At 45.2% G+C, this 15,621-nt stretch overlaps 1 protein-coding gene across 1 annotated transcript in view; it reads left to right on the top strand.

The window, feature by feature from the left end:
* Positions 1-14,909, top strand: part of LOC311248825 (nesprin-1-like) — a gene marked incomplete at both ends in the record, with an annotated part of 35,390 nt that extends 20,481 nt beyond the window's left edge. Inside the window, 5 exons of the mRNA XM_084339648.1 lie at positions 5,806-6,000; positions 11,856-11,987; positions 13,026-13,126; positions 13,993-14,143; positions 14,781-14,909. Coding sequence (XP_084195774.1) covers positions 5,806-6,000; positions 11,856-11,987; positions 13,026-13,126; positions 13,993-14,143; positions 14,781-14,909 — 708 coding nt within the window. The remainder of the gene's footprint in view (positions 1-5,805; positions 6,001-11,855; positions 11,988-13,025; positions 13,127-13,992; positions 14,144-14,780) is intronic.
* Positions 14,910-15,621: the final 712 nt, after the last annotated feature.

Consider the following 15,621-nt stretch of genomic DNA (forward strand, 5'->3'; position numbering starts at 1 on the left):
AGTAGAGGCAACGGCCGGAGAAGAGCCTGGACTCCCGTTCGGCCGGGCTAAGGCGGTTGCGTCCCAGCTGCATGGGTTCCTCCTTGGTCACGGCTCGGGAGGGAACAAACCCACCAGTCACGGAGGGGGCAGGACTGTAGAGGCGGCCGCTGGGAAAGGGAGCCCCTGAGCGGTGGTCGATGGCACAGTCGTAAGGCCGGCGAGGCGGAAAGACCTGAGCCCTGGACTCCCTGAAAACCCCCTCGGGGTCGTAGTACTCGGGGGGTACGTCTGGGGTAAAGAAAACCTCCTCGAGGTCGTGGTCCTCGGGGGGTACGTCTGGGGTACCGAAATCCTCCTCGAGGTCGTGGTCCTCGGGGGGTGCGTCTGGGGGTCCCCGTCGGGTTCTCTCACGTCTTCTCTCCTGGAGGCGTCCGTCGACGCGGATGGCGAGGCTGAACAGGTCCTCGAGGGAATCAGGTTCCTCCTGGGTCGCGAGCTGGTCCCTGACTGCGTCACTGAGCCCCCTTATGAAGGTTAGGCGAAGAGCAGGTTCGTTCCATCCACTCTCCACCGCCGCCAGTCGAAACTCCATGACATAGTCCGTCACCCTGCTGCTCCCTTGTCGGAAGGTCCCCAACCGGGCTCCAGGGTCCAGACCTCGGGCTGGATGGTGGAACACTCTGCGGAGCTCCGCCACGAAGTCTGGGTAGGAGAACAAAAAATCTGCTTCCATTGCCCAGGAGGAAGTGACCCACTGGGCAGCATGGCCTGAAAGTAGGTTGGTTATATAAGCCACTCGGGACCCATGAGCAGAAAAACGGCTTGGTTGATGACGGAAAACCAACTCACATTGCATGATGAATGTGGCACACTCCTCGGGATTACCGTCGAACAGCCGTGGGACGGAGAGAGAAGGGGTTCCCGAGATGCGAGATCTGCTGGGGCTGCGGGGAATGTTCCTGAAGGGTGTGAGAGGTGAAAGGCATTAACGGTGTCGCCCAGCGAGTGAAGCTGAGCGAGAATGTCGGACTGTTGTCCCGCCAAAGCGGCCATTGAACCCTGAATAAGCAGGACCTGCTCTCGGAGTCCCTGTACAGCAGCTGCAGCCGCATCCAGCTGTAGGGCGTGTTCCTTGGCTGACTCTAACTGGACTGCCGCTGCTGTGCTGACTCTCTTGCGGGCGCAGACTGCGCAGGCCAGTACGAACCCCTTGACGTCGTTCCTCATGGTGGGCCACCAGAATCGACGAGCCAGGAAGGAGAACGTGCGATGAACGCCCGGGTGGCAGGCGAACCGGCTGGTATGGCCCCACTGGAGGACCCGGGACCGGACTGAGTTGGGGACAAAGAGACGGTTAACAGGTACATTGCCTGGAGCGCGATGGAAGCGTAGGGCATGCCTTACCACCCCCTCGATGCCCAAGGTGACTACTCTCTCTGTGTCGGCTGGGGTCGTCATTGGTTGGATCGTAATGTTATGGTTTGACACCGACCCCAAACGCAACGACACAAGAGAGTAGGATTCAGAGTTGCCAAATACGAGGGCTTGTTTATTTGGTACTAAGAATAAGAGAAACAGGGAAAGCAGGTCAAACAAGACAGGTACAATGATCAAGGGGCAAAGTTCTGCTGCTCTGCAGCTTCTCCCGTGAGGGTTGTCTTGGGAAGCAGGTGTTGACTTCTGAACCGCTCTGCAGAATCCTCTCGGTGGGTTCTCAGATGTTGTTGCGAGACCGAGAGAGGGAGAGAGGGAACGAGTCAGTGACAGAGCAGTCTTAAACGAGCAGGAGAACAGGGTGTACAATTCTTCGTGTTAAACAACACAGTGAGCACAGTTCCAAACACAGCCCAAGTGAATCTCTTCGTGTTAACAACACAGAGAGCACAATTCCAAAAACAGCCCAAGTTAAACTCTTCGTGTTAACAACACAGTGAGCTAAATCCAAACACAGTCCCAGTGAATATCTTCATGTAAACACACAGTGAATATCTTCATGTAAACACACAGTGAATATCTTCATGTAAACACACAGTCCAATTGTGAAATAATATCTTCGGTGTGAGCAAACACACAGTGGATATCTTCATGTAAACACACAGTCCAATTGTGAAATAATATCTTCGGTGTGAGCAAGCACACAGAGGGAGATGGTAGATCCCAAAATATTATTCCATAAAGGAATAAGCAAAAATAGATAATGGCTGGGTGAGTGACTGTTTGACAAAAAGGTGGTAGTCTTCAGTGTAAGTTTACAGACGAAAAACGGAATAGGTCAGAACAGTCAAAAAGATAACTCACCCAGACGAGATGCGTAATTGGAACTGGAACAACAGTGGAGGCGAGCGCGCGCCACGGGAGCAGGTATCCAAGCGAAGGCTTCTAGGAATTCCTGGAGAACAGCACAGAGAAAAAGGCAGCAGCAGCAGCAACGGGGAAAAACATCCAGAGACAAATCAAGGCGACAAAACAAGACGATCCAACAACTTAGGGTGGGGAAAAACGGGGTATAAATAATGAGGGATCGATTGATTGAAAAGCGTGGGGAAGTGAGAGAACCAATCAGCGACGTCTCTGATGACGTCAACGGGGAGAAAGCAGTGACAGCTGGGGAATGTGATTGAAAAGCGTGGGGAAGTGAGAGAACCAATCAGCGACGTCTCTGATGACGTCAACGGGGAGAAACGTGTGAACGAGGGGATAGAACCAATTGACAGAAAATGAATGAAAACAAAGCGAGGGTGGTTAAAGGAAAGAACGAGTGAGAGAGCAAGGACAGAAACCTCACAATCATCTTATATCGATCACAGGCACCGGAATCTAATCGTATCGTATTGTATCGTGAGAGACTTTGTGATATCGGCAAATATCGTATCGTTGTCCAAAGAATCGATATCGTATCGTATCATGATGAAACTGGTGATTCCCACCCCTAGTCATGAGGGGGTTACTTTGAAAACATAATGTTATTGATTATTGAACTAACGTTCAACGATAAATGTTATGATACTTTGAAAACATAATGTTATTGATTATTGAACTAACGTTACTGATAAATGTTATGATGAGTCACGTTATCAATTGGATAACTCACCTCGGCGACATATTCAGGTTATTTCAACTCCTATTAAGTAACCTATTAAGTAATCACTCGCTAGTCATTAACTGTAATGTGATTACTTAAACTAGTAACTGTAAACACATCAACGTGAGCCAAAATCCATTACATGAGTGCGTCGACACACAAGACCAGGGAGACGGAAACTATCCACCTCCGCCCGCTCTGAGTGGCGCTGCGACGGCTCTACTGTGAACAGAGGAGGAGGGAGGAGGAGGAGGAGAAGAGGAAGGTGCAGTGGGGGGGGGGGGGCGGGGGGGGGCACTCCTTATTGTGGAGAGAACTTGTTCTCGTAGAGAATTAGCAGCTCTCCTCCGCCTCGGGGCCTCTTTACCCCCCGCTGGTGAAGGAGGAGGGGATACAACCGTAATCCCTCTCTTTCTGCCTTTCATCTTCAACCGTTTCCACGTTCCCACCCGCGGCCTGAACACAGAAAGGGAGGGTCTCTTTTTTAATTCCATTGAAGGGAGGGAAGAGAGGGAGGGAGAGTGTGTGGATAAGGACACGGAGAACGAGAGAGAGAGAGAGAGAGAGAGAGAGAGAGAGAGAGAGAGAGAGAGAGATAAAGTGACACTCGGAATACATGACATTGGATGAAGCGACGAGTGGGACTTGATTGATTGATTGATTGAAAACTTTATTAACAGATTGCAGAATGGGTACAATACAGTACAGCTCAATACACACAATTGTTAAGGGGATGCAGACCAGAGAAAGACTTTCGTCTTGTTTACATCAGGGTCCCCCATTTTCAATTCATCAGGACATATATGACATACATGACATACAGATAGTCAGTACTGCTACATCTATACATTTATGACATACCAGATTTGCAAATACAGTACTGTTTGTGATACAGAAGGAGTCAAGAAAAGGGAGTATATACATTTGACGTAGAAACTGTACATTGGAGGAGGTTGGGTGGGGGGGGTTGGGTACATTGGGATATTGACAACCATACTGGGTAATTTACATTGGAGGTGGTTGGGGGGGGGGGGGGGGGGCACACTGTATAAACAAGTAAAACTGTACATTGAGGGGGGGGGGGGGAGACACTGTACAAACAAACAAAATTGTACATTGGACTATTGACAACACCATACTAGGTAAATGACTGTACATTGGAGGGGGTTGGGTTAGGATATTTACAGGGGCCAGTGTTGAATTGCAGTCTCCCGTAGGTGTCCCTTGAGAGAGGTTTTGAAAGTGGGTAGTGATCCACATTCCTTTACAGCTTTGGGTAGGGCGTTCCACATTGATGTGGCATAATTGCGAAACGTGTTTAGTCCCTTATTTGAGCCGAATCTGGGTTTAACATGATTTGTGGAGCTCCCTCTGGTGTTGTGATCGTGGTATTCACTGACCTTTGGGAAGTATTTTGACATGTACATGGGTACCTTGGTCGTGTAGTGTATCTTGTAGACCAGGCCCATTGCAAGTTGCTGTACTCTGTCATCTACTCTAAGCCATCCTAGGTTGTCAAAGTGGGCAGGGGTGAGGTGGGTTCTAGGAGTAAGGTCAAGCAGTAGTCTGACCAGTTTGTTTTGAGATGTTTGTAATTTTGTTTTTAGCGCCTTTGAGGTGCTTTGGTACCATGAGGTGCAAGCATAGTCGTAGTACCCCTGAATGAGTGCTCCTGCCAGAGTCTTCAGGGTATTCTTGTTTACCAGAGAGGAGATCCGGTACAAGAATCGAGTTCGTTGGTTGACTTTTTTTATTACATTGGATGCCATTTTGTCACAGGAGAGATTAGCCTCTAGGATGGAACCCAGGTAGGTAATTTCATCTTTCCTTGTGACAATATTGTCACCCACTGTAACTGAGAAGCCGTCGGTCTTGCTGAGTTTGTTATTTGAACCGAAGAGAATGGACTCTGTTTTGCCCATGTGTAATGATAGTTTGTTATAGTTTGGACTACAGGGGAAAGGGGGGGGGGGGGGGGGCTTAGCTTAGCGTGCGCAGAGAGTGAGTGGCATGTGGATGTTTACGGTACGTTCTAGAAAGCAGGTATAGAAGCCGCGCTCCCATTATGTGGAGCGGAGGCCTCTGTGCTACTGGAACACACAGCCTGTGTGGTTCACTGAGAGCCAATGAGAGCTCTTCGAGGAAGAGAAGGGAACAGCTCCCATTGGATGACATTGCTCCCCACGGTGGAGGCAGGGGGAGGGGGGGGGGGGGGGGGGGGTCTGTGTCATCATCACTGACTTGTCCAGGAGTGTAGTAGATGATGGCAGTGGCTCATGTTGTTGTTATGCCAAACGTCTAGTCGCTCAGTGCTGGCATTTCTTGACGACTCGGTTATTAACGAGATGTATCGGGAGTTGGTAGTTCAGCTTACGTTAGTTTAGTTTAGTGGCCGGCGTGTCAAATCTGTGGTTTTCCATGAGTGAGAACAGCTGTGTTGTTTGTGGGGGTCAGGTGGTGGCGGACGTACAGGGGGTAGATTCAAGTAGTAACATGTGCAGGATTTTACTCTGAACTCTGATCCGAGGTCAGATTGTGGATTCGCGTGGCGGGGCAGGACACTCTGCTAAAGACGTATTAATTTACTGGGCTTTACCGCTGACCCCCGGTCAGGCTGTGGTTAACGACTGCCCCACCCCCCCTCCCCCGAGTCGACCTGTGAATGACCACCACACACAGTCATGTTGACGGTGTCCATGTCTGACCTGGCCCTCGCTCTGCTGCTGCTGCCCTCCTTCCAGAACATGCTGTTGGAGATCGAGCAGAAGGTGGTGTCCCTGTCGGAGCTGTCGGTCCACAGCGAGAGCCTGCTGCTGGAGGGCCGGGGGGCCGGGACCCGGGGCGAGGCGGAGCAGCTCACCTTCAAGCTGCACTCCCTCAAGGGCAGCCTGGTGGAACTGCAGAGGATGCTGCAGAACAAGCAGGTGGACATACAGGTGAGACGGGCGGACAGGTGGACATACAGGTGAGACGGGGGGGGTGGACATACAGGTGAGACGGGCGGGGTGGACATACAGGTGAGACGAGCTGGTGGACATACAGGTGAGACGGGCGGGTGGACATACAGGTGAGACGGGCGCGGTGGACATACAGGTGAGACGAGCGGGTGGACATACAGGTGAGACGAGCAGGTGGACATACAGGTGAGACGAGCGGACAGGTGGACATACGGGTGAGACGAGCGGGTGGACATACAGGTGAGACGAGCTGGGGTGGACATACAGGTGAGACGAGCGGGTGGACATACAGGTGAGACGAGCGGGTGGACATACAGGTGAGACGAGCAATTAGGGCTGACCCCTATTAGTCGATTAGTCGACTAATCGGTCGAAAGGAGCCGTAGTCGACTAACCAACCTCTTAGTCGAATAGTAAAAAAGAAAAAAAATATATATTATAATATATATATATATACATTTTTGATCATTCTTTCCAAAAGAAAAGAGGCCTAGAAGCGTGGCTAGCGCTAATGGCACGCATACCAGAGGCTAACTGCCTACGAAAACAGGCACAGAGGCACTGAAAGAGGATTTCACCCATCTAATGAACACACTATACTAGACAAATATCAAGATGTATCCATCAGTGGACCAATTGCATGCTTTTGCAGAGAACAAGAAGCCTTCAGTCGACTCCTTCAGACATTAAGCACCCCCACAGCCCAAATGGAATGATAATATATTTTTTTAAATATATTACACCTTTAAAAAAATAAAAGAAAATTTAGTCGACCAATAGTCGACTAACGGCGAATTTTGGCCAATCATAGTCGACCATCCAAATCCTTAGTCGGGGACAGCCCTAGTGGACATACAGGTGAGACGGGGCGTGGCTCTGAGACGAGGGTCCCACTCACAGGTACACGGTGTAGGAGATGAATGGAGGGGCCTCTCTGAACGTTTAGGAGAAATATGACTGTGGTTCGACCCTGGGTAAAAAAGAAATACAAATAAAACAAACAGACTGGAATAGGGATTATGGGTTCCAAAAGATTATTTGTATTTATTATTATTATTTTTTTTTTTATTTAACCTTTATTTAACCAGGCAGGTCAATTAAGAAAAAAATCGTATTTACAATGACGGTCTGGAGAGAGAGGACAAAAGGGGCCTTGAAGTGTTATTGAGACTCTACAGGCCTCTCGAAGGGTAACGAGGAAAGCGGACAAAATAATTAAATTAAATTAAATAGAATAGAGACAGACGATACATACATCACAGAGGTAAGGGAAATAATTAAAACACACGTCAAACAAACAACCAAATAGAATTACAAGGTGTATATCTACGCGAAGCAGAACATTCAAATTACATTTAAAAGGCTGGGTGACGGTTGCAGGTGTGTGTGTGTACAACCATGGCCGCCTAGTTATAGTTGAAAGTGGGGGTGCATAATTTTTTTTTTTTTATTATTATTATTTCTTTAATTTTTTTTTTTTTTTTTGACATGCAAGGGGTGGTTTGGAGGGTGTCCGGCACAAGCCCCTCCACGGCAGATATTTTTTTCATTTAATGAACCTGTACGTGCAATTTCCTGCAATATAGAGCCTTCAATCTTGACCAATAAAGCTGCTCTTTTCACTATAAAACTCAGTTTATATTGCAGTATGATAGCCAATTACTATAATAATAATAATATATTAATATATATATATATATATATATATATATACTGTATATATACTGTATATTGATTTTTCGCTCTTTTATTTTTATTAAATCAATCTCATTTCAAATAGGCCAAGTTTTTAATAAGAAAGAGAGAAAAAATACCAACAAGGAACAATAACAGGGTCTGCTGTAAATATAGCCTATTTTGTGTCTTAATTTGTTATGTTATCCTACACTTTAAGCTGTCTGATATTTCCATTACCTGTAACTCTTGGGTCTCTTTCTCTCCTTCTCTGCCTCCTCCCTGAGTCTGCACAGTCACCATATCATTCTACATTAAGGAGAGCAATACACTTATGAATACACTGAACATCATTATGAAACATTTCTATTGCACCCTTACTTACAATTCATTATGAATTGAAAATGGGGAACCCTGATGTAAACAAGACGAAAGTCTTTCTCTGGTCTGCATCCCCTTAACAATTGTGTGTATTGAGCCGTACTGTACTGTACCCATTCTGCAATCTGTTAATGATTGATTAAAAATGTTATTAACATATTGCAGAATGGGTACAATATAGTACGGCTCAATACACACAATTGTTAAGGGGATGCAGACCAGAGAAAGACTTTTGTCTTGTTTACATCAGGGTCCCCCATTTACAATTCATAATGAATTGTAAGTAAGGGTGCAATTAACACCGTGCAATCCATTATTTGTGGAGCCCGCCGTTTAAGTCTTTGAGCTATTAGGCTACTAGGGTTCTTACTTTGCGTTTTGGTGTACTGAAAAATGCTCTGATGTCTGTATTCTTTCTTTTTTCTGCCATGTTACCTGGTTGGCTGGACACACACACACACACACACACACACACACACACACACACACACACACACACACACATTTTCATTTCAGGTATTGTACCTTAAGATAATTGAACATCTTGATTTACCGTAAATCCTCAAATATAGGACGGGTCTTCTATTTACCTCAGCTGCAAAGAGCACCAGGCCTTTATTAGAGAGGCTTATATAAGAGGCAGGCCTTCATTTCTAAAAATGACACTCATGGACATAATCCCTTAATTTTCAGACTTTTATTGCATTATTATTATTATAAAAAAAGTAGAAGACATGTCTAACATAAATAATCTTAACAATCATAAACAACTTACTGGAAAATCCTGCCTGCCACCAAATGACACTTCTGTGGCCTTTGATATTTACACTCAGCCTACCTGCAGCGCCAGCGCCGTGCGCCGTCTGCTCTGCTGGGGGTTGGAGAGGCACTGGATCAAACCATATGGGGGAGCAGGGGGGGTGTCGCAATCTTTGGAAACTTAAAAACTTGCTATTAAGTGTCATTGCGTATTATTAATTTGATTGAAATTACGTAGTTATGGTTAGAAATATATATTGGGGGGGGATATATCAAATTTTTCATATGATCAAAAAGTGGTGGAGCAAGAGCATAGCTTTGCTCCCCCAAGTTCAATAGTGGGAGAGCATTTGCTCCGAGTGCTCTTATGGCCAGGCGTCTATGTGTACAACTCTCCTTACAATTAGTGAGGGGAGTCAATTTGTCCATTATCTTTATAAACAAGTCTTTTGTTTATACTGATAGAAAGTGCCCCATGAATGCTTGAAAAACAAATCTGTTCACAAGGACCCCAAAAATGCCTACCCTGTGTACTGTCAAGGTTTGACCAACTTTGTATCCTCATCTTCTGCAAGGAAAAAACTATAAACGAAACAAGGGGTCATCACGTCAGATGTTCTATGATCTGCTTGGTGCCTGTTCTATTGAATAGAATATTATAATACTATATGATTATTATTATTATTATTATTATTATTATTATTATTATTATTATTATTATTATTATTATTATTATTATTATGATTGAACTATATTACAATTCAAAATATACCAGCTATCTTGGCGATGATTCTGACATCCGAGGTAATAACCTGTTTAAATGACTGGTCATAAACGAGGAGACGGCTGATGATCCCATTCAACTCAATGTCGGCTGAACTGAAAGTTTCCAAACTTGGCACCAATGTGCGTTTTCACTCGCTACACAGTGACATGATGACCCTTCCTTTTATAGTTTCCTTGATCCTCTCTCTCTCTCTCTCTTCTCTCTCTCTCTCTCTCTCTCTCTCTCTCTCTCTCTCTCTCTCTCTCTCTCTCTCTCTCTCTCTCTCTCTCTCTCTCTCTCTCTCTCTCCCCCTCCCCCTCTCTCTCTCTCTCTCTCCCTCCCCCTCTCTCTCTCTCTGTTCATCTGTGTCTCTTCCAACCTCTCAAAGTGTGTTTTCCTCTTTGACTCTTTGCCTCTTCCGTTTCTCCCTCCTCTCCCCTCATCATCCCCAGCTGTGCTCTGCTTCCTCTCTCCCTCCATTATCTCACGCCCTTCTGTCGCACTGCGACGACGCATTGTGTGCGAATTGTATCTTCCTCAATGGCAGTATTGTGTTGTCAACGCTAAAGGTCATGTCAGCCTCCTTCATAAAGGTCCACTGTCCCCCCCGTCGCCCCCCTGACCAGTGAACGGCAGGCAGCCTGTCTGTCTCACAATGGACCTCACAACACAGATGATGCAACGTCGTCATATAGCCGACACTAAACCCAGTTGCACCGGGGGCCTGTATGGATCAAGAATCAAGAGGTTTATTTGTCACACACATACATACCAGGGTATGCAGTGAAATGCGGGTGGTCATGCCCGCATTGATTGTGCAAAATACAATAATAAAATAGATAAGACGCAAGATGTGCATGGTAAAAAAAAAAGACATGCTAGGTTCCTGAGAAACTGGTTCTTATATACACTACTATGCGATATACAATTTACAATGTTAACTCTTAATGTATCTAAACTATTACAGTACCTCCTTCTTTTAAAGTGTTTCTAAAGATTAGATCTTTTAAAGTGACATTGATCTTAGAATAGGAGCGCTGAATAGAGGCCTTGTACGGAATGTGTGTGTAGCTCCCTTTCTTCCAGTATGGCTGCCTGTAACCATTGGTAACCACTTATGTGCAGTGGTAGAGTAGGTAAAACACTGGGGAATTATTATGTTTTTTTGTTGATATATTTCTCATATATCAACACATAGCAACCGTCGTTTTGCACATAGCAACCGTTCTTCCATTGTCGTGTACAAAACAATAGTTGCTATGTTACAGGCAGCCATGTTGGAAGACAGTGAACTACACAAACATTCTATGCAAGGCCTCTATCTGAAGTCTATGACGCATTATCGGGGGGGAGGGGAGGAGCTGTAGTATTCAAATTCCTTCTTAAACACGCCCTCCCTCCTCAGACTCAATCCCTCCTCAGATCAGCCCCTGCCTCCATTCATGTCTAACAGCCAATCACGTCGTCCTACCTTTCTCCCATCTTCCACGGGCCGGTGCCGGTGCCGATCTCGAAGATCTCAGGCTGATTCCACCCTGCCGTACACACGCCAAAACAGCCTTCATAGCGCCATTCCATAAACCCATCATCGTCATATCTGCTGTCAGCCGGTGACTAAAAGCGCAAACTCCTGTATGAGACCAGTTTAACAAGGGATGTGCTGTGGTCATGTGACCTGACCGCTAATCCTAGATTAGTAGTCTACTCATTGGTAACAATTGTTTTCAGAGTGAGAAAGGTACATCAGATACCCTTAAAGAGAACTCTTTTTTTGTTGTAATAAGTCATCGATTTTTCATTTTGGAAATATGTAGTCGTCTTCGTGAATTTGTATCCCGAAAACGTTTAATTTAAAGGCAAAGTCTGTAGTATTATGATACCTCCTTCTGTTTAAACACTGTCAGCCCACTGCCACTGGCTTAGTTCATAGTAATTGGATTAAAGATATTTTGGAATCTATTGTCTGAGCCTTTGATACATGGAGTTAAAAGGTTTGTTTACATTTTTGACGTTTGCAGAAATTGGAGTAAAGTAGGCCTGTATTGTATATTGAGTGTTGTGATGGACTAAGTTCTAAAGATAAATCAAACTCTTCAAGAACCTATATGTGAATACACCCAAAGTCTAATAAAAATAAATGGCTTTAGGGACCTGCCCAAAAATAGCCTACCATCCCAAAACACCGCCACAACAATTTACAAATGACCCGATAAGGCATGGACCCTAACCCCCGACCTCTCCGTCTTCCTCCCAGGGTTCACTGCAGGACCCGGAGGACAGTGATGCAGACTCGTCCCTGTCTCAGAGCCCCAACGTCCAGGACTGGCTGGCCCAGGCCCGCACCACGCGCACACAGCAGCACCACGACAACCTGCTGCGACAGAGGGTGAGCCAGACGCTGAATGCCCCGCCGCCTGCTACAGGGGATGCTGCACGCGGCTGACCCTGCACCTCTGGGACCCTTCTGGGATGCGTCTATTCTTATCCCAACCCATGTTTGCGATCTGATTGGCCACTGACGTTTCTGGTCATGTGACATGTGCGCCCAATCGTGTGACGCGACCATTTCCGCCTCGACCAGCAGCAAACTACCTAACGCCTACGATCCACACTCTAACCTTAACCAACTTCGAAAGAGTGCCTAAGCTTAACCGGCGAAAGAACTTGCCGTCACACGATAGGCGCGACCAGAAACGTCAGTGGCCAATCAGAGCGCAAACCGCGAACGCGGAAGCAAACATGGGTTGGGATAAGAATTTAGGCTTCTGGGATATGCAAAGAAATCTGTTTCTAATTTACACTACTGTGTATAATATGATAACTGGTGTGATTCAAAATCTCCCAGGATTGTACCTGTGACACCACCCTAGAGTGCAAGCGCTCTATGTTTGCATTGTAATTCAATTCAATTCCATAAAAAAAAAACTTTATTAGTCCCGCGAGGGGGCAATTTAAGGCATGAATATGGCAAACGGGTGCACTTATAGTATACACATACATATACATATATCCAAGACAGAACAGGGGACAAGAGACATACACGACACTATTTTCTTTTTTTTTTATATATTTTATTTTACATTTTTCAGAACATTGTACAAACATGACAAACAGTATACCAACATGACATACAGACACACTCAGATACATGACACTATTAAAGCACAAAAGACACGACACTGTTAGAACAGGATCCTTATATTGTTGATCTGTCAAGTCTAATAAACAAATTCGGTCAGTACGAAAAAAGTGCACTTTTGTAAAAAAAAATTACAAATCAAGGGGTCAAAAGGTGCATATTGGTGAACTGACCGACGCGGTTTAATCCATGTGTGAATCCAGGTGTGATGACATCACTCCATTGACTCTTCACTACGCAACACCTTGACCCATGATGCTTTGTGTATGTCTTCACTTATTGAAGGAGCTGGAGGAGCAGCTGAAAGAGCAGAGGAGGCTGCTTCACTCCGTAGCCAGTGTGGGGGAGGAGGTACTCAGCCAACAGACCACAACAAATGGGGACAGGTATGCTTTCTTTCTTTCTTTCTTTCCACTCGCCTAGTTATCCTTTAAAAGGTGCACGTCTTTTTTGTTTTGTTCTATGAGACCTATGAAAAGTCTAAATCAATGTTGATAAATAGGGATGTCCGATATTATCGGCCTACCGATATTATCGGCCTACCGATATTATCGGCCGATATTGGCATTCAAATGTAATATCGGAAATGATCGGTATCGGTTTCAAATGTTTTATTTATTTTTTACATTTATTTAACCTTTATTTACCCAGGCAAGCAAGTAAGAACACATTCTGATTTTATTTATTGTCAAAAGTATGCATAATGTTGTGTTAATTCCATGACAAGAGAGATGTAATGTTAATTACCTGAAATTATTCCGTTTTTTGGGGGGGGCATATATCGGTATCGGTTGATATCGGTTGATATCGGTATCGGAAATTAAGAGTTGGACAATATCGGTATATCTGTATCGGTAAAAAATCCAATATCAAACATCCCTGTGATAAATCTTTAGTATTGAATACTTTAAGTTTTGCAAGAGAAAAACAGACTCCTTGGAGCACTCCCCCCACCACCTTACAAAGAAGCATCCTTTTTGGTTCACTTTGTCTCAAAGGATTTGTGTCGAGATTATAAACAATACTCAAGCACTTGTAACTAGTTATTGTTGAGGTAATTGCTTCTGCTCAAAACTACCCTGTGCAGCGTTAAGCTGTGTGAAGAGTGTTTTAGTGTCTCTCGCGCTTTAATTTAGCAACAAGGAACTGATCTATCTATCTATCCATCTATCCATCTATCCATCTATCCATCTATCCATCTATCCATCTATCCATCCATCCATCCATCATCTCCCTCGCTCTCCCTGTACAGTGAGCTGTCGGTCCCAGGAGGAGTGCTGTTGGAGTCAGAGAGCCTCACCCCTCTGGACCAGCTGAGGCAGCGCTGGGAGAACCTGAACAGAGACCAGAGCACCAAGCTACAGCTGTCCCTCAGCTCCCTGGAGCACGAGCAGCTCAGTCCGGTAGCTAGCCCACGATACCCCCCCCCCCCCCCCCCCCCTCTCACCCTCCAGTGGACCTGTATCAAACTCACTCCACCCTCTAGGTTAAAATGATCCACGTTGTTGAATCTGGCTTGAAATAAGTAAACATATCTAGGGTTCTCTCTCCTGGTTGGATAAAATGAGAAGGGGATACCAGGAAATCAATTTTGTATGTGTTTATTGCAGAGCAGAGGGACCGGGAGACCCATGTTACTGACACTCAGTGATGGCTGCTGGAGTGTAGAGCTATTTAACACTTATTTTAACAATAAAATACAACTTAACAGCTCCTTTAATAACATCTTGAATGAAATATTGGTGATCAGTGGGACTTCCTCCCTCTTCTCAGGGGTCTTTCCAAGGCTCCAGAGTCTCCTCAGCACCACAGTAACCGCTTCTTCTTACAGTACTACATGTTTCAAGCATTTGGAGATGTTCTTGGGGGGAAAGAATTGACTGACAGACTGATTTATACTACTTGTTTTGCAGATTGGCTACTTTGCAGCTAAATATCTAGACAAACAAATGTTCAAATGCGTTAAAAAAAATTTTTTTTACTCGTTCTCACTTTGTGGTGTCCGTCGCCCGTCTGACAGTCCTTGGTCTCGTCCTCCAGGTGCTCCACAGGTCTCGTGTGTCCAGTCCGGGGGTGGTGTTCAGGGGGGAGTCGGCGAGCCAGGACACCCGCTCCCCCAGGGCTCTGTTTGAGGCCTGCAGTCAGCAGCTGGAGAGGATAGCCCAGGAGGTATTAATACTGTGCATGGGGTTAATGGAACTAACAGTGGTTCTCAATGTGGGGGTCCTTGTGAGGTTTACAGAGGACCCCCCCGGGTAAATAGGGACTACTTGAATTGCACCGTTTCATTCACTAGGAAGTTATCGCAACGAGAGAATATATAAGAGTGACTACTGTAAATAACATAACCCAAGGGGTGCTTCAGATTGCAGGCAAAAAGTGGCCCAAATCAGATTTTCTTGGCTCATAATCTGATAATTTGACTCGGATCTGTTATTTTCACAACAGTATGAATAGCACAAATCAAATAGAATCTGACTTTTTAAAATTCTGATTCAGGTCACTTTTATAATAATATGTGGTCCTAAATCAGATACAGGTCTGACTTGATTTAATTAGCCGGCCTCCTTCACTGCATGTGGATGCCAAACTTATTTCCGTTGTACCATGCCGTATAATTGATTGATTGATTGATTGATTGATTGATTGATTGATATTTTTTATTTTCGTGTCTTACATACAGATGTATGCCCAGCCCATATGGGCTTACAAGACACATAACAATAAGTATATAATAATATACTTTACCAATTACTTAACAAATGACATATAGACCAAGATGGCCATGAGAAAATACAAGAAAATACAATAAAACGTAATATAACACAAGCTGTACTCAATGTAAATAAACAGAAAAACAAGATGAATTCAAATACAATTA

This window comes from Notolepis coatsorum, assembly GCF_963971535.1.
Source record: "Notolepis coatsorum genome assembly, contig: SCAFFOLD_1708, whole genome shotgun sequence".
Lineage (NCBI taxonomy): Eukaryota > Metazoa > Chordata > Actinopteri > Aulopiformes > Paralepididae > Notolepis > Notolepis coatsorum.